The sequence below is a fragment of the Hemitrygon akajei genome, chromosome 7 (genome assembly GCF_048418815.1).
Source record: "Hemitrygon akajei chromosome 7, sHemAka1.3, whole genome shotgun sequence".
Taxonomy (NCBI): domain Eukaryota; kingdom Metazoa; phylum Chordata; class Chondrichthyes; order Myliobatiformes; family Dasyatidae; genus Hemitrygon; species Hemitrygon akajei.
In genome coordinates this window covers 70,809,157-70,825,005 of record NC_133130.1, presented here as the reverse complement: position 1 = coordinate 70,825,005, position 15,849 = coordinate 70,809,157, and the positions used below count along the sequence as shown (strand labels likewise).

Sequence of the window (15,849 nt, the reverse complement as noted above, 5' to 3'; positions counted from 1 at the left end):
ATATATACTGCAGCCTACCAGGAAAAGTTATTGATCGCCTTTAACTTAAAAGCAGCGTTCGCTCAGATCTAATGCCGCTCCGCTGCTCGCCCCCCGCCGTCCCGTTTATCGCAAACGGCATTTTTCCCACAAGACGCGGCGAAACCGGGTGTGACGTCATAGCATCCCGCGATGTAGTACAGAAAACAAATATAGTTAAAACACTTCTAACTTTAACTAGAAAATGAATTACTAAGCGAAAATATTATAAACTAAATAACTGCCATAAAGGCAGCACAATGCTTTTCTTCGAGTGTTTTCCGTGTTGATGAGGGTGAGTACAAATGACTGATTTACAATAATTTAATTGTGAAAGTGCGCTTGATTTATCGTACAATTTCATTGGACCTCTGTGAACTACTCATCAATTTTATTGGTCTACTGTTACGAGGCAAAATGTTTTTGGCGGCATGAAAAAAATCATGCATTAGCTGCACCGTATTAAAGGCCGCAGAGTTCAAAGCTGTTCAAAATGTGGGAAAAAAGTAGCGGCTTATAATCCGACATCTACGGTAAGTTCGAAAGAAACCACCACACAGTTTCCAGAAGTCCTCAGGGTCCCGATAGACTTGTCATCCCATGCAGGCCGTAGAAGGGAATACCCCCACTATGGACTTCCACAACGCAGCTGGACTCAGCCTTGCAGACGCAGCACACAGTGAAAGCGCCCCGACTGCAATGGACTCCGAGTCCACTGAACCTCCAAGCCTCCGACCATCCCCTCCGGCACAGCCTCTCTGAGCACCATCCTCTGCCAAGCGTACTACGACGCCCCCACCACTGGCCACCGGCAACACGACTGGAGTCCTGTTCTTCCCAGCAGAGGCCTGGACCTCACAACAGCAGCAGCAACGAAGAAGGCCTTCCTGGAGATTTCCAGATGTTCTTCCGTGCTCCCACATCCGTTTTTCATCAGATTAGGATTGTGCACGGCACCCCGCTTGACAAATAACAGACATCAACTCCGGAGAGGCCGCTGCAAACTGCGTCGCACCGCCATCTTGAAGCTTGGATAGCATTTTGAAACATTAAAATGTTTGCATTGATGCTTAGGTTGTTTCTCTTGATCCTGGAAGTTGGAAAGCAATGCATCTTTAGTAGAATATATGTGAACACCGTTGCTGACAAAGTTGATCCAGTGTCTTGAGTTAGTGTAGCCAAATAAGTTTAATTATCCAGATCCAAGAATTGAAATCTCATTAAATCAAACCAAGTCAAGCTTCATTGTTGAAGTAAATTAAAATCTCCTCTTGAATTTAGTTTCTGGTTTGCCCTTTCTTGGAGGTATTTTACATTGGCGTGGCTTTTGTTCATAAAAGGTTTTGTTCAAAACATTTTATATTGTAATTGTTTGACAAAAGAGATAAATAATCAGACAAGTTTTCTTACATTCTACCGGTTAGGATGAACTGGATCTCTCTGACCTTCCCTTTTCAATATATTTTGCCTCATAATGTTGCACCCGATATTCACAAACCAGGATACAACTCAAAAGCTCTATTCAAAAGAACCAAATTATTTTATTAAAATTGTTACATAGTTAATTTGGTGGCTTAATATTATTCTTTTAACCCTTCAGAATAATTAATTAGCTGACAAAGATGAAGAAACAATTTGATTCTGTTTTGATATTTGAATTGTCAGTTTACATCTGTCATAAAATAATTACTTAATGCTCTTCTCTGGAAGAAAGTGTTTTCACTATTTGAGCATTAAAGCATCTTGTCAGTTTCTAATGTATTGGGATGCATTGTGAATTTATGTTTTAAAATTTTATTAATTTTATCAGTAAGTCAATTTATTGAGTTAACAATTGTGACTGAACTGTACTTAGTTACTGACCTGACTTCATTGATGCCATGTACTGATTCGTAAAACCAGTGGGCTGGTTCACCCAAAGTTTTCATCTTTTTTTTCTGGTAGCTGTAACTAGTTGTGCTGAATATCTTGTTCCACATTCTACAGAAAGTGATTCACAACTTTTTAACTATTTAAGCCAGAAAGCATAGTTTATTTTAGAAATTAAATCTGAAATTAATAAACATTGTTTTATGTTTGGGATCACTGATAACTTTCACAATAAAATCTTGGCCTTTTAAAATGTTCATTTCCAAGATTTGTGGGCTTTCTCAGCATTTTAACTGAATTATACCAGTAACGCTTCTTGGACTCGACCTATTTTGTTGTGTTATAACAATGAAGTAATAGCTGGCTAAGCTTTTTATGTTGAAAGAAATTTTCTGGGTACTCATTTCAACTTAATCTATTGCTGATGGAAGTCGGTATAGTCAGAACAGCAGAACGAGGTGGACCTTACACTAAACTCTGTTCATGAGTGGTCATATCCTGTGTGGGTGTTTTCAACCGTGCATGATTTAATGAAAGTAGTTAAATCCACATGTAAGCTGCTCATTTATAAACATGGCTTTTGGTTGAAATGCAGGTTGCAATGGTGGAAAAGTAAAATACAATTTTTCTCAACCTCGTTAAGGTACAGAATAAGACTAAGGACAACCACATACTTCCAGTTAAGCTGCATCAGTAAATCAGTATTTGTTTTTTGAAAACTGGCCAATGTAAAGTGGATCTCTGCTGTACTGAAATCTGTAAAAATCATCTGTTTTCTTCTATTAGGGGTAGGAGTGGAAGAATCAGAGCGTTATCTTTGAGGATTGGATTGATGTGCCTATCCAAGGGTCTTCTGGAGGAAAAATATAAATGTGAGTATTAGACAACTCACTGTAGGTACTGAGTTGAATATTGTTTTGCCTAAAGCAGATGCAAGCCTGTGTGCCAGCTCATTCAGTATGGATTTGAGTACCACTCACTGGTTCATTAGCATGGCTTTACCATTTCCCTCACTATAAAACTTAAATTCTCTGCATTGTAAACTTTTTTTTGGCTGAATGAAAGCCATAGCTACTTATCTGTACCAAAGCCATGCACAGATTTCTTTAGAAAGTTTATGAGGAACTTAAGGAAGTGACTAGTGAAATTCTTGATACATTAGTTATAATTCCTAAATTCCCAATCCCTTTGGGATGTTGTTCTGTTAGAAAATAGAGAATGTAAGTTCTTTATTGAAAAAGGGAGCAAGACAGAAAAGGGAACTACAAACCAGTTAGCTGAACATTTGATATTAGGAAAATGGGAGAGGCTATGGCTGAAGATGTGAAATGAGGGCATCTGGAAAAAATCAGAATTAGGTTTATTGTTACTGATGTATGCTGTGAAATTTGTTGTTTTGTAGCAGCAGTACAGTGCAATACATAAAAATGACCATGTTACAATAAGAATATATGAAAAAATAAATGCAAAAATAGATAGTGTTCATGGGTTGATGGACTATTCAGAATTGACAACAGAGGGGAAGAAGCTGTTCCTAAAATGTTGAGTGTGTCTTCAGGCTCCAGTATTTCCTCTGATGGTAGTAATGAGAAGAAGTCATGTCCTGGATAGTGAGGGTTCTTCATGATAGATGCCACCCTTTTGAGGCATCACATTTTGAAGATGTCCTTGATGGTGGGGAGTCTAGTACCCATGATGGAGTTGGCTGAGTATACAATGCTCTGCAGCTTTTACAGTCCTGTGCATTGGTGCCCCTGATAGACAGTAAGAGTCTTTGGTGACATACCAAATCTCCTCAAGTCCTAATGAAGTATAGCTGCTGGTGTGCCTTCTTTTCGATTGCATCAAGATGTTGGGCCTAGGAAAGATTTCAGAGATGATGACAACCAAGAACATGAAGCTGCTCACCCTTTCCACTGCTGACCCTGTGATGAGGACCGCTGTGATTTCCCCTTCCTAAGTCCACAGTCAATTCTTTGGTCAGACTGATGTTGAGTGCAAGGTTGTTGTTGTGACACCATTCAACCAGCCAATCTGTCTCATTCTTATGCACCACCTCATCACCATCTGAGAATCTGTCAGCAAAGGTTGTGCCATCTGTACATAGATGAAGTTTGTGTCTTCCCCAGTCAGAAGCCGTGGATGATTTTTGGGCTAAACTTAAATCAGTGAAGGATGCTTGACAGTTGTGGCAGGGCTGGAATACTATCAAGTTAAATCAAGTGACAAAGGCAACAAAAGGGCTTCACTTCCAAATGAGCCCAATGCCTTCTATGCTCACTCTGACTGTCAAACATGGACAAACCATCACAAGCTCCCACATCCCCTGATGACCCTTTGATTTCAATGTCTGAGGCTGATGTGTGAGCATCCTTCAGGATGTGAACCCATGAAACCCGTGATACCCAGACAGGGTATCTGGCCGAGTACTAAAGTCCTGTGCTGATCAACCGGCTGGAGTGTTCGCTGAGATCTTTAACCTCTCGTTTTAGTAAAATGAAGTACCCACCTGCTTCAAGCAGGCTTCAATTATAATGGTGCCTAAGAAAATGCGGTAACCCTGCCTCAGTGAGTATTGTCCAGTAACACTTACATCCACAGTGATGACACGTTTTGAGAGGTTGATAATGAAACGTATCAACTCCTGCCAGAGAAGCGATTTAGTTCCACTCCAATTTGCCTTCCGGAGCACCAAGTCCACAGCAGATGCCATGTCATTGGCTCTTTACTCAACCCTGGAACATTTGGACAGCAAAGCTGCATGTATCAGGATGCTCTTTATCAACTACAGCTCAGCATTCAATATCATCATCCCCTCAAAACTAATCAGTAAGCACCAAAACCTTGGCCTCAATATCTCCTTGTGCAGTTGAATCCTCGATTTCCTCACTTACAGACCCCAGTCAGTTTTGATTGGCAATAGCATCTCCTCCACCATCTCCATCCACACAGGTGCACCACAAGGCTGTGTGCTTAGTCTCCTGCTGTACTCACTGTGCACTGTGACTGTGTGGCCTAGCAGAGCTCCAATACTATATTCAAGTTCACTGACAACACCACTGTTATAGGCGGAATCAAAGGTGGGGACTAAACAACATATAGAAGGGAGATTGAAAATGTGGCTGAGTGATGCCATAACAACAGCCTCTTACTCAATGTCAGCAAGGCCAAGGAGCTGATTATTGATGACAGGAGAAGGAAACCAGAGGTCTATAAGCCACCTACAAAAAGTAGGTGATATGGCCCAGTCCATCACAGGTAAAGCCCTGAAAAGTTGATGCAGGAAAGCAGCATCCATCATCGGAGACCCCCAGCACCCAGGAGATGCTCTGCTCTCACTGCTACCATCAGGAAGAAGGTACAGAAGCCTCAGAATTCACACCACCAGGTTCAGGAACACTTATTACCCCTCAACCATAAGGATCTTGAACCAAAGGGGATAACTTCACTCACCCAATCATTGAAATGTTCTCACATCCAATGGACTCACTTTCAAGGACTCATGTTTTTAATATTTATTGCTTGCTTGTTTGTTTATTTTCTGTCCTTTTTTGTATTTGCACAGCTTGTTGCCTTTTGCACACTGGCTGAACACCCAAGTTGGTGCGGTCTTTCATTTATTCTATTATGGTTGTTATTCTCTAATAGATTTATTGAGTATGCCACAAGGAAGTGAATGTCAGGGTCATACATGATGACATATATATATATACTTTGATAATAAATTTACTTTGAACTTTGAGCTATGCCTAGCTATACAGTCAAGAGTGTTGACAGAGTATTGGGCTAAGCATACATCTTTGAGGTGCACCTGTGTTGATTGTCAGTGAGAAGGGGATGTTATTTCTGATCCATACTGACTATAGTCTTTTGACAAGGAATTCAAGGATCCAGTTGTAGAGGGAGGTACAGAGGCCCAGGTTTTGAAGCTTGATGATTAGGACGAAGGGGATGACAGTGTTAAACACTGAGCTATCATCAGTAAACAGTAGTCTGGCATAGATACTGCTATTATCCAGATGGTCCAAGGCCAATTGGAGAGCCAGTAAGATTTCATCTGCTGTAGACCAATTATGGTGGTAGGCAAATTGCAACATGTCCCAGTCCTTGCTCAGGCAGGAGTTAGTTTTGCCTATGACTATTCTCTCAAAGCATTTCATCATACTAGGCAATAGTTGTTTAGGCAGCTCACCCTGCTCTTCTTGGGCACTGGTATGATTGATGCCATTTGAAACAGGTGGGAACCTCTGACTGCAGCAGTGAGAAGTTGAGGATGTCCTTGAACACTTCTCCAGTTTGTTGGCACAGGTTTTCAGTGCCCTGCCACGTAGGGTCTCAAGTCTTGTGAGGGTTCTCCTTATTAAAAGATGTTCTGACATCATCCTCTGAGACAGATATCACAGGGTTGCCAGATGCTGCAGGGATTTTCAGAGGTGAAGTTTTATTCTTCCTTTCAGAGCATGCATAAAAGGCATTGAGCTGATCATGAAATGAAGCGTCACAGCCACTTATGTTAGATTTTGCCTCGTAGGAAGTAATAGCATGCAAACTTTGCAACAGGCTACATGCATCCAATTATGTCCCAAACTTCACTCGGAATTTCCTTTTCGCTTTTGCAGTAGCCTTTCGTAGGTTGAATTTGGACTTGTAGAGTTCTGGATCACTGGTTTTGAATTCCACAGAACCAGCTCTCATCAGACTGTGAATCTTGTGATAAAAGCTGTTTATTTTAGTTCATTGGACAAGTAATTTAAACTGGGAATAAAGTGACAGTACATCCATGCATACTTGGATTTCCAGAAAGCATTTTTTACATGCACTCAGTGGCCACTTTATTAGGTACCTCCTGTTTGTTGGTCGTCTGCTGCTGTAGCCCATCCACTTCAAGGTTTGACGAGTGCACATTCAGAAATGCTGTTCTGCACATCACTTACCACTGTTGTAACACGTGGTTATTTTAGTTACTGTCCCCTTCCTGTCCACTTGAACCAGTCATGCCATTCTACACTGACTTCTCTTATGAACAAGACATTTCCCCCTCAGAATTGCCACTCACTAGATATATTTTGGTCTTTTTGCACCTTACTTCGTAAACTAGAGTGTTTACTAAGAATGGTGTAAACTCTCTAGGCTAGAGCAAGTAATTATGATAGCTAAAAATGGTATTGTTTGTTGCTAGGAGAACTGAATATGAAAGAAGGGCAATTTTATTTCTGTTAAATGGAGCAATGGTGAGATCATGCTTGTCACTGATTTCCTTAAAGAGGATAGGCATGCATTGGAACTGGAATAGATGAGTTTCCTTATGAGGTGAGATTGGATAAGCTCAGCTTGCATTCACTGGAGTTTAAAGTCTCGTATGCTTGAGTCACCTCTCACTTTTCTAAGATATGGTGCATATTGTTCCTCCTAAGGGAGACCCAGTAACTTTTAGCTATTATTTAAAAATAAGGATTATAATTGAGATTTTTTTCCCTCTGACTGTTCTGTGTACTTGAAACTCACCTTCAGCAGGCAGGAGAGAGGTGAACATGTAAGCAAAGAGGAATGTGGAAGTGAAGTTTAGTCAGATCAACTGTGATTTTAGGCTCTGGGGCTGTGAGGCTTAATTCTCCTCCTAAATCATGTTTGTAATTTAGCAAATTAACAGTTGTGTGTCATTAGCAAAGATAATTACTCTTCCTGACAAGCCTGTAAAAGAGATGCAAACCTATATGCATGTCAGGGTCAATAACTTTAAATTTCTTGGCATTGTCATTTTGGAGGATCTGTCCTGGGACCAGTGCTTAAGTGTCATTACAAAGAAGGTACAGCAGCGTCTCTACTTAGAAGCTTGCACAGATTTGATATGTCATCTAGAACTTTGACTAACTTCTTTCAGTGCACAGTGGAGAGTAAGCTGACTGGTTGCTTCATGGCTTGGCATGGAATCACCAGTGCCCAAGAACGGAAAAACCTACAAAAAGTGGTGGATAAGTCCAGTCCATCACATGAAAAGCCCTCTTTCCCATTGAGCATATCTACAAGAAAGTGATGCCACAGGAAAGCAGCATCCGTCAGCAAGGCCACCGTCTTTCAGACCATGCTCTGTTCTCATTGCTGCCATTGAGAAGGAAGTACAAGAACCTTGGGTCGGTCTCACACCACCAGGTTCAGTAACAGTTATTACTGTTCAACCATCAGGCTCCTGAAGTAGAGTGGATAACTTCACTCACCTCAACTCTGACTGGTTCTATAACTTGGGGACTCACTTTTAAGGACTCTAGACCTCATAGAAACATAGAAAATAGGTGCAGGAGTAGGCCATTCGGCCCTTTGAGCCTGCACTGCCATTCAGTATGATCATGGCTGATCATCCAACTCAGAACCCTGTACCTGCTTTTTCTCCATACCCCTTGATCTAACTTCCTCTTAAGTATAGCCAATGAACCGGCCTCAACTGTTTAATGTTCACAGTATTATTTATTTACTTATTCATTCTTTTATTTGCAGTTTGTCTTCTTTGAATCCTAGCTATTTTCTCGATTAGTTTCTGTTCTTTAAGATTTGTCCCAAATAAGCAGCTACCGTAATTAACCAATGACCCAATTAACCGGAATACACCATACTCAAAACAAATGATCAAGAAAAATTGGACTTTGAATTCCTCGCTGCCTACCTAAAGATTAACGATACTGTATTTCCTTGCTGTTAACTTTCTACAGATCTTTTCAAGCAAGTAACTGGACCCAATGATTTGTGTGACCAGCGAAGCCTGAGCCTCTTGCTTCATGATGCAGTACAGATCCCTCGCCAGCTTGGGGAAGTAGCTTCGTTCGGAGGTAGCAACATAGAACCAAGTGTCCGCAGTTGCTTCCAATATGTAAGCTTATTTAACGTAATTCTAGTTCATATTTAATGGGGGCTCATAGTCTGACACTAATTCTTAAAGCAAATCTGATAGATCTAAATATTGTTTACAGGTAAATGGGACTTTAAAAGATTTAGGGATGAATCTCTTTATCAAACTAGAGCATGACTAAATAGAGTTTTACAAAATTTCAGAACATTCTTTGATGCTACTTATAAGATCCAGTATAACCTTCTAAAATTCATAGAGATAACATAGTTAATACTGATTCAATGCATCATTATATAAGGCCTCTCCAAAGGTGTAGAAATCACAAACAGATTTCTTATCATCCAGCTCTCCCTTGCTCCTGCCCTTTCAGCATTGTGGCTCACACTGACTCCTGCCTCTTAGGCAACCCAGTTCACCCTCAACACTGCTCTCAAAAGGAAGGAACCTCTTACAGCTCCCTCACAAGGAGTTTTGATTTTGACTAGGAATAGGATTTGACCCTAAGAACTTATGATTCAGAGGCAACCAGGTTCCTATTATTCATAGTTAGTATCAGCAAAAGACAATGTATTTAAGTCTTTGAATTATATTAATTTTGCAACAACTAGAAGTGAGTAAATATCCATTATTGAATTGATTTTAAGTCATGGAGGAGGCAGTAAGCTGTGGCAAACTATTAATGACACTTGAATTTCTCCTTTTCTAGGCTCAGAACAAGCCAGAGATTGATGCTAAACTGTTTGTAGAATGGATGAGACTGGAGCCTCAGTCCATGGTCTGGCTACCTGTTTTACACCGAGTAGCAGCTGCTGAAACTGCAAAACATCAGGCGAAGTGTAACATCTGCAAAGAATGCCCGATCGTAGGCTTTAGGTAAGATGTGTGCTGCAAGGAAAGAATTCACATTTAATTCAGCAAATTCCAAACCAACAAAAGTCATCATAGAAGGAATTAAGCTTTCAAGAATTGGTTAATAGCAGTTTAATCTCTGCAAATGGAGATGCATAATTGGAGTTGTTATCATTTAGACAGCCTCATGAGATAAAATAAGTTACTCAGGTGCTTCTAAATCTTGGATTTTAGCTTTAAGACTTTGGAGGTGGATACAAATTGAATTTGAAAATCTGAACAGTGTTGGAAGAGCTAATCCATACATGTTGTGGATGTTTATAGGCACTGATCACAGGTAATAGTTACAGTTCTGAATCAGCATGCAGACGAGTGAAAAAGCAGGTTTGATGAATATCAGTTTGTAAAGAAGCATTGCATTTCCAACAAAATTTATTTGACATTTGTTCTTCCTTTGCAGGTATCGAAGCCTCAAGCACTTCAACTATGACATCTGCCAAAGTTGTTTCTTTTCAGGACGTACAGCAAAGGGACACAAATTGCACTATCCGATGGTGGAATACTGTACCCCGGTATGAATGCATATTCACCTTGTGTCATAAGATACAATATGAGATGTCCCACAAGAAGTATTTGATGACTGTCTGTTTACCACATCATTGAGTTACAGAATCAGTTGAAATTGATGTTGTCGTTGGGATATTCTGTAATTCACCCAAGCTTTTAGCTTCTTTAACCAAATCAGTTTAGTATCCAATTTGCCAACTCTTCCTGGATCCCATGTGTTTTAACCATTGGGGCTTTGTCAAAGGCCTTGCTAAGTTCCATGTAGCTAATCTCTGCAGTCCTGTCCTCTTGATTACCTCTTCAGGAAAAAAAAGACCCAATTCAAAGAGACAATATTCCCAGCTATAAAGCTATGCTGACTGTCCATAATCCATCCTTGCCTTCTGAAATGCAAATAATCCTGTCCCTCAGAATCCCTTCCAGTAACCTTCTCACCATTGATACGATGCTTAGTGTGTATAGATGTCAGATGGTGTAGATGAAAAAGGAACCCTGGGTATAAAATATACAATTCCCCAAAATCAAGTCAGTTTGACATTTTTTATATGTGAGGAATTATGAGTAATGTATTTCTTCAAAATATGGTCAGAACATGTATTAGCAGTAGGTGGTTTAATGGTGTTTCTGCATGGTAAAATGGATATAATATTTTCTTTGGTCAGAGAACAGTGCATTGATGGGGTGGGTGTTCAAACATCACACTGCAAAACTTCTCCTTCCAAAATTTTGTTATTTAATTTATTGGGTTAATTTTCCTTCCAAAGAATATTCCTTGGATCACTTCAGATTGAATGAAACGAGTGAACCCTGCTGAACTTGCTTTCTCAATGTACAGGAGAATATTGCAGTACTTAGTGAGGAATTATTGATGGACTTCTCATCTTTCAGTAGCATCTAGTTGAGCTGCAGAACATTTGCCTGATGAAACTGAATGTTTCTTTCTTTCTTTCTTTACCCTGTTTGGCTGTTGGATAAGTAGAAGTGAAGTTGTTTCTATTTAACGGTATTCCAGTTTAAAACACTGATCTTTTAGAGTAGTTACATCTCTCCAGCAAGCTAATCTCCAAATAGCCATCTTCAACCCCTGATACCAAAACTTCTTGTTCCCTTTACCAGAAGTAATGGTGTGGAGTCACTGATGTTAAAGATTTTATGAGAAGTTAAGAGAGAGCTGAAGAGAAATTGTAATTTTAAAAAGTAATTGGAGCAGGGAATGTATTACCTCTGCTGGTGGTTGGAATTGGTTTATTATTGCCACATGTACTGAGATACAATGAAAAGATTTTGTTTTGCATGCCATCCAGATAGATGATGGCAAACATAATTACATTAAGATAGTAAAAAGAAAACAGAATGCTGAATATAGTAACACGCACGAAATGCTGAGGGAATTCAGCAGACCAGGCAGCATCTAGGAAGAGTACTGTCAACGTTTTGGGTCAAAGGGTTTCGGCCTGATGCATCAACTGTATTCTTTTCTATAGATGCTGTCTGGCTTGCTGAGTTCCTCCAGTATTTTGTGTGTGTTGCTTGGATCTGCAGATTTTCCCTTGTTTGTGCTGAATATAGTGTTGTCAGTGATATCTGGACTCAGAACACTTGTGCACTTGCTGCTCAAACATACCTTATTTTACTTATGCACAAGGAGAACAGCATGGTCCCTGTCACCATACTGTTCTGAATTCTGAATGGCATTTTTATACAGAATTGGCTAGCAATTACAGATGTTGACCATTTGGTAAAATATATACATTTTAATTCCTGAGCTGCAAGAGCAATCACCATTCACAATACTGGCATTAAAAATAAATAGAAATTACAAAGTGACAATTGATGATCTTTGAAGTTAGTACAGCAACTGTCCCACAGTCAGTGTGTGTGCCTTGGAATGCTTATCTCATCTTCAGACCTCTAGTGTGCAAAGGGAAGCTTTGCCCTTCAAAGAATTTTCTTTCCTGGGCTGTCTGCAGTCTATCCCTGCCAGGATATTATATTATCCCTTGCCTTTCCACAACTTTCACGATAGTGTTGCAGTTTCAGAGAAGGTACAGTGCAAGTAGACATGAAGTGCAAGATTCGCAGCAAGGTAGATTGAGAGATTAAATGTCTGTTAGCAGCGGAATAGACGTCGTCATTGAATCTGCTAATGTCTACCCTCAGGTTTTTTTGAAATCAGGATTATTATCACTGTCTTGGATGACGTAATGTTTGGTGTTTTGCAGCAGCAGTACTGTACAAAAACATAATTACTATAAATTACAAAATAGTTTGAGAAAGCGGAATAATGAGATAGTGCTCATCAGTACATAAACTTTTCGGATATCTGATTATTTGTATTTGCTATGTAATGAGAGCGAGAGAGGCAAAGAGAAAATGACTATGGTGGTAGGTGTCCTTTATTTTCGAGGCTTTCCTGAGACAGCAAGATGTGCAGACAGTGTCAAAGGAGGGGAAATGAGGCAAAGACTGTTGTATCTTCTTGGGAAAATTAAATGAGCCTAAAGTATAAAGAAACAAAGGGTAAACAAAGGGTGACCTCTTTTTCTAAATCTATCAACTTTGGTCATCCAAGCATATTTCATGAAGCAAGATCGCTGACTGTCTTTCCCATGCTTTCTCAGAAATTAATTTTATCCTGTTCCTCTTTTATCCATACAACCACTCCGACCGGACATCTTGATGTGTCCTGCTGCTGAACAGCAGCACTGATTAGTTTCTCCATGCCTCCTCCCTTGGCATAACTACTCACTAATTCTACTAGGCTTCCTTTTCCTTCTCCCACTAGGAAGAGTGATGAGTTGGACTGTGCCTTCTCCTTATTAAACATCATCCCATCCTCCTGACCATCCCTCAGCAGGAGTCTGATCAGTGATTTAAATAACACCCACCCCAGGCTTGAATGCTGAGAAAAAATATTCAAATCTCAGTTCCCCGAACCAGAATGCCAAATAGTGTAGACCAGGGTTATGGAATGATTGGCACTGAATAACGACTACCTAATAAATGAAAAGTCTGTAGGGAGTTTTGCAGAAAAGAGGGATGTTAGAATACAAGTGCAAGGATCCCTGAAGGTGATGGCACAGGTACTGTAGATTGGTGGTGAAGAAGTCATACGAAACACTTGTCTTTATTAGTTGGGGGTTTGAATACAAGTGCAGTAATATTAAAAGCAGTGGTGTAACACTGCTGGAGTACCGTGTGCATTCTTGGAACAATAAGATTCTACTTGAGACGGTCCAGAGGAGACTCACCAGGATGTTGGTGGGATGGAGAATTTTAGTTATGAGAATAGACAGGATAGACTTGTTGCAATTGGAGAATTCTTCTGATAAAATTGTATGAGAGGTATAGATTCGGTTGATAATAGGAAACTGTTACCCGATGTCTTAACTAGAGGGCAAAGGTTTAAGGTAAGGAATAAGAGTTTCAGAAGGGATAAGAAAAACAATTGTTTCATTCACTGAGCAGTTGGAATGTGGAACTCTTATAACATTGAAGATCATTGTTCTACGCTTGGGTCAAGCCTTCCCTACGTTTCCTCACAGTGAAACAAAAATTGACCGAGCAGAGTATGCTCGCCCAAAGGAAGTCATAACGGGAGCAGACGTTCTCAAAGCATTGACCATCTGTTTGCCACTGTCAACCAACTCTCCAACTTGATACAGCAACTCAGCACCAGTCAGCCTCTTCCCTCGAGGGCTGAATGGGAAGACATACGTTTGTGTCGCCTTCTCGTGCAAGCTAACTGCCATTTTAGAGTAGGAATTGGAGCAAATCGCTATCAAAAGTGCTTTGGAGGAAAGGATGCTAGGAAACACCTGATGCCACAACTTGCTGTCCCAGTGCACCTTCCATTTCAAGCTCCAGACATCTCTGTACATTATGGACTGCCTTTGTCATTTTTCTCTTGAATGGGTGAGCTCCAGCCTGGGCTGGCGGTAACTGGGAGAATAAAACCACCACTTGCAATAAATATGAAGGTTTCACTGTTGAGGTGCGCTAGGTTTTTAACCATCTGGGAAGTGGGCAAAAGATTGGATACTTAACCTGCGTCAAGGCTCAAGGTCGGTGCTGGATTACACTGTGAAATTCAGGACCCTTGTAACTGCTGGCCCATTAACATCACAGCCTCTCAGAGGACTTGAAAGATGAGTTTTCTACCCAGGAGATGAGTTCAATGACCTCAAAAGCTTCCTCAGTCTAACCCTCCAAATTGACAAGCATCTTATGGATTTACCTTCCAGATCATTAGCCAGAACCCTAGTTCAGTTCCCAGAAATATTTCAGGCTGCAGAACCCTCATCATCAATGACTGCAGAATCCTTACAGTTAGGGAGAGCTTTCTTAACCCTCCAAGAATGTGAGCGTCAATGGAAAAACGTTGTGTTGTGTACCACAGAGCTGCTGATCACCCATGCATCAAATGCTCTCTGTGTCTAGGAAAACGACACCACCATGTAGAGATGAAGGTCCTTCTGTCTGGTAAGGTCCCCACAGCCTGTGCACATCGAGTAACACTGTGTTAATCCATTTCCTCCTTATTGACTCACCCAAGACTAATCTCACCTTGGGTTACCCCTGGCTCTTCATTCACAAACCTCAGTTTGCCTGGTCATCCGGTTCTCTGCTGAATTGGGGACCCACCTGCCTGCAGATTCAGCTGTCCAGAAGTCCAAGGGGACGGAGAAAACTCAACCTCACTAAACTCCAACAGCAATACCACAACGTATCTATTGCCTTCAGTAAAAGGAAAGCCAGCACCCTACCGCCTCACAGATCACATAACCATGCGATCTGGCACCACCCAGGCACCACCCGGGCACCACCCCTCCCTGAGATCATCTGTTCTCCCATTCTCCTCAAGACCTAAACCATGAAAGACTAAATTGCCAAAATACTGCAGCACGGTTTCATTCGACCGCCACAGTCCCCCGCCAGTGCAGGATATTTCTTGTCAAAAAGAAAAATGGGGCTCTTCTTCCCTGCATTGACTTTTCAGAGTTTCCAACAGTCCAGCCTTTTCCAGCCTTCATTACCAAGATCCTCCAAGATATTCTACACAGGTAAGTGTTTGTCTACCTTGATGACATCATCAGTTTCTTCAAGGACCCCAAGGCCACTTGTCATGGCCTTTCAGACCTTTGGTGTCTCCTCGAAAACCAGCTCTGCTGCAAGTTAGAGAAATGCCACTTCCACACCCGAGTAACTTCCTTCTTGAGTTACATCCTTTCACCCCAAGACATAACCACAGACCCAGAGAAAGTGTCTGCTGTTGTTGAATGGCCCCCGACTGCACCCCATCAAATAGCTACAGCGTGTCATGGGTTTCTCCAGCTTCTATGGCTGTTTCATCTGAAACTACAGCAAAATTGCCCTCGTCTCACCTCCCTCACCAAATCACCCTTGTCTCACCTCCCTCACCAAATCACCTACTTCATGGATAATCAGCTCTCCTGCAGCAGGCCATGCTTTCAAGGAACCTGAGGCTCCGCACCACCACTCCCATTCTTTGCTATCTGGACCTTTTGTGGTGGAGGTGGATGCATCAGAGATGGGTGTTCTTCCAGCGAGGACCGGATGGGAAGAGACACCCTTGTGCCGCCTTCTCGCGCAATTTCAACTGTAGACAGTACCGCTTTGGAATAGGAGAGGAGCTACTCACTATTAAATGGGGCATGGAGGAATGGAGACTTTGACTGATAGGA

General features: G+C 41.1%; 1 protein-coding gene across 5 annotated transcripts in view; it reads left to right on the top strand.

Moving 5' to 3' along the window:
• LOC140730544 (utrophin-like) overlaps window positions 1-15,849 on the top strand; it is a 460,763-nt gene that overhangs the window by 373,556 nt on the left and 71,358 nt on the right. For all 5 annotated transcript variants that reach the window (XM_073051151.1, XM_073051153.1, XM_073051152.1 and 2 more), the window contains 4 exons: window positions 2,674-2,759; window positions 8,592-8,749; window positions 9,435-9,601; window positions 10,038-10,149. In XM_073051151.1, coding sequence (XP_072907252.1) covers window positions 2,674-2,759; window positions 8,592-8,749; window positions 9,435-9,601; window positions 10,038-10,149 — 523 coding nt within the window. The remainder of the gene's footprint in view (window positions 1-2,673; window positions 2,760-8,591; window positions 8,750-9,434; window positions 9,602-10,037; window positions 10,150-15,849) is intronic.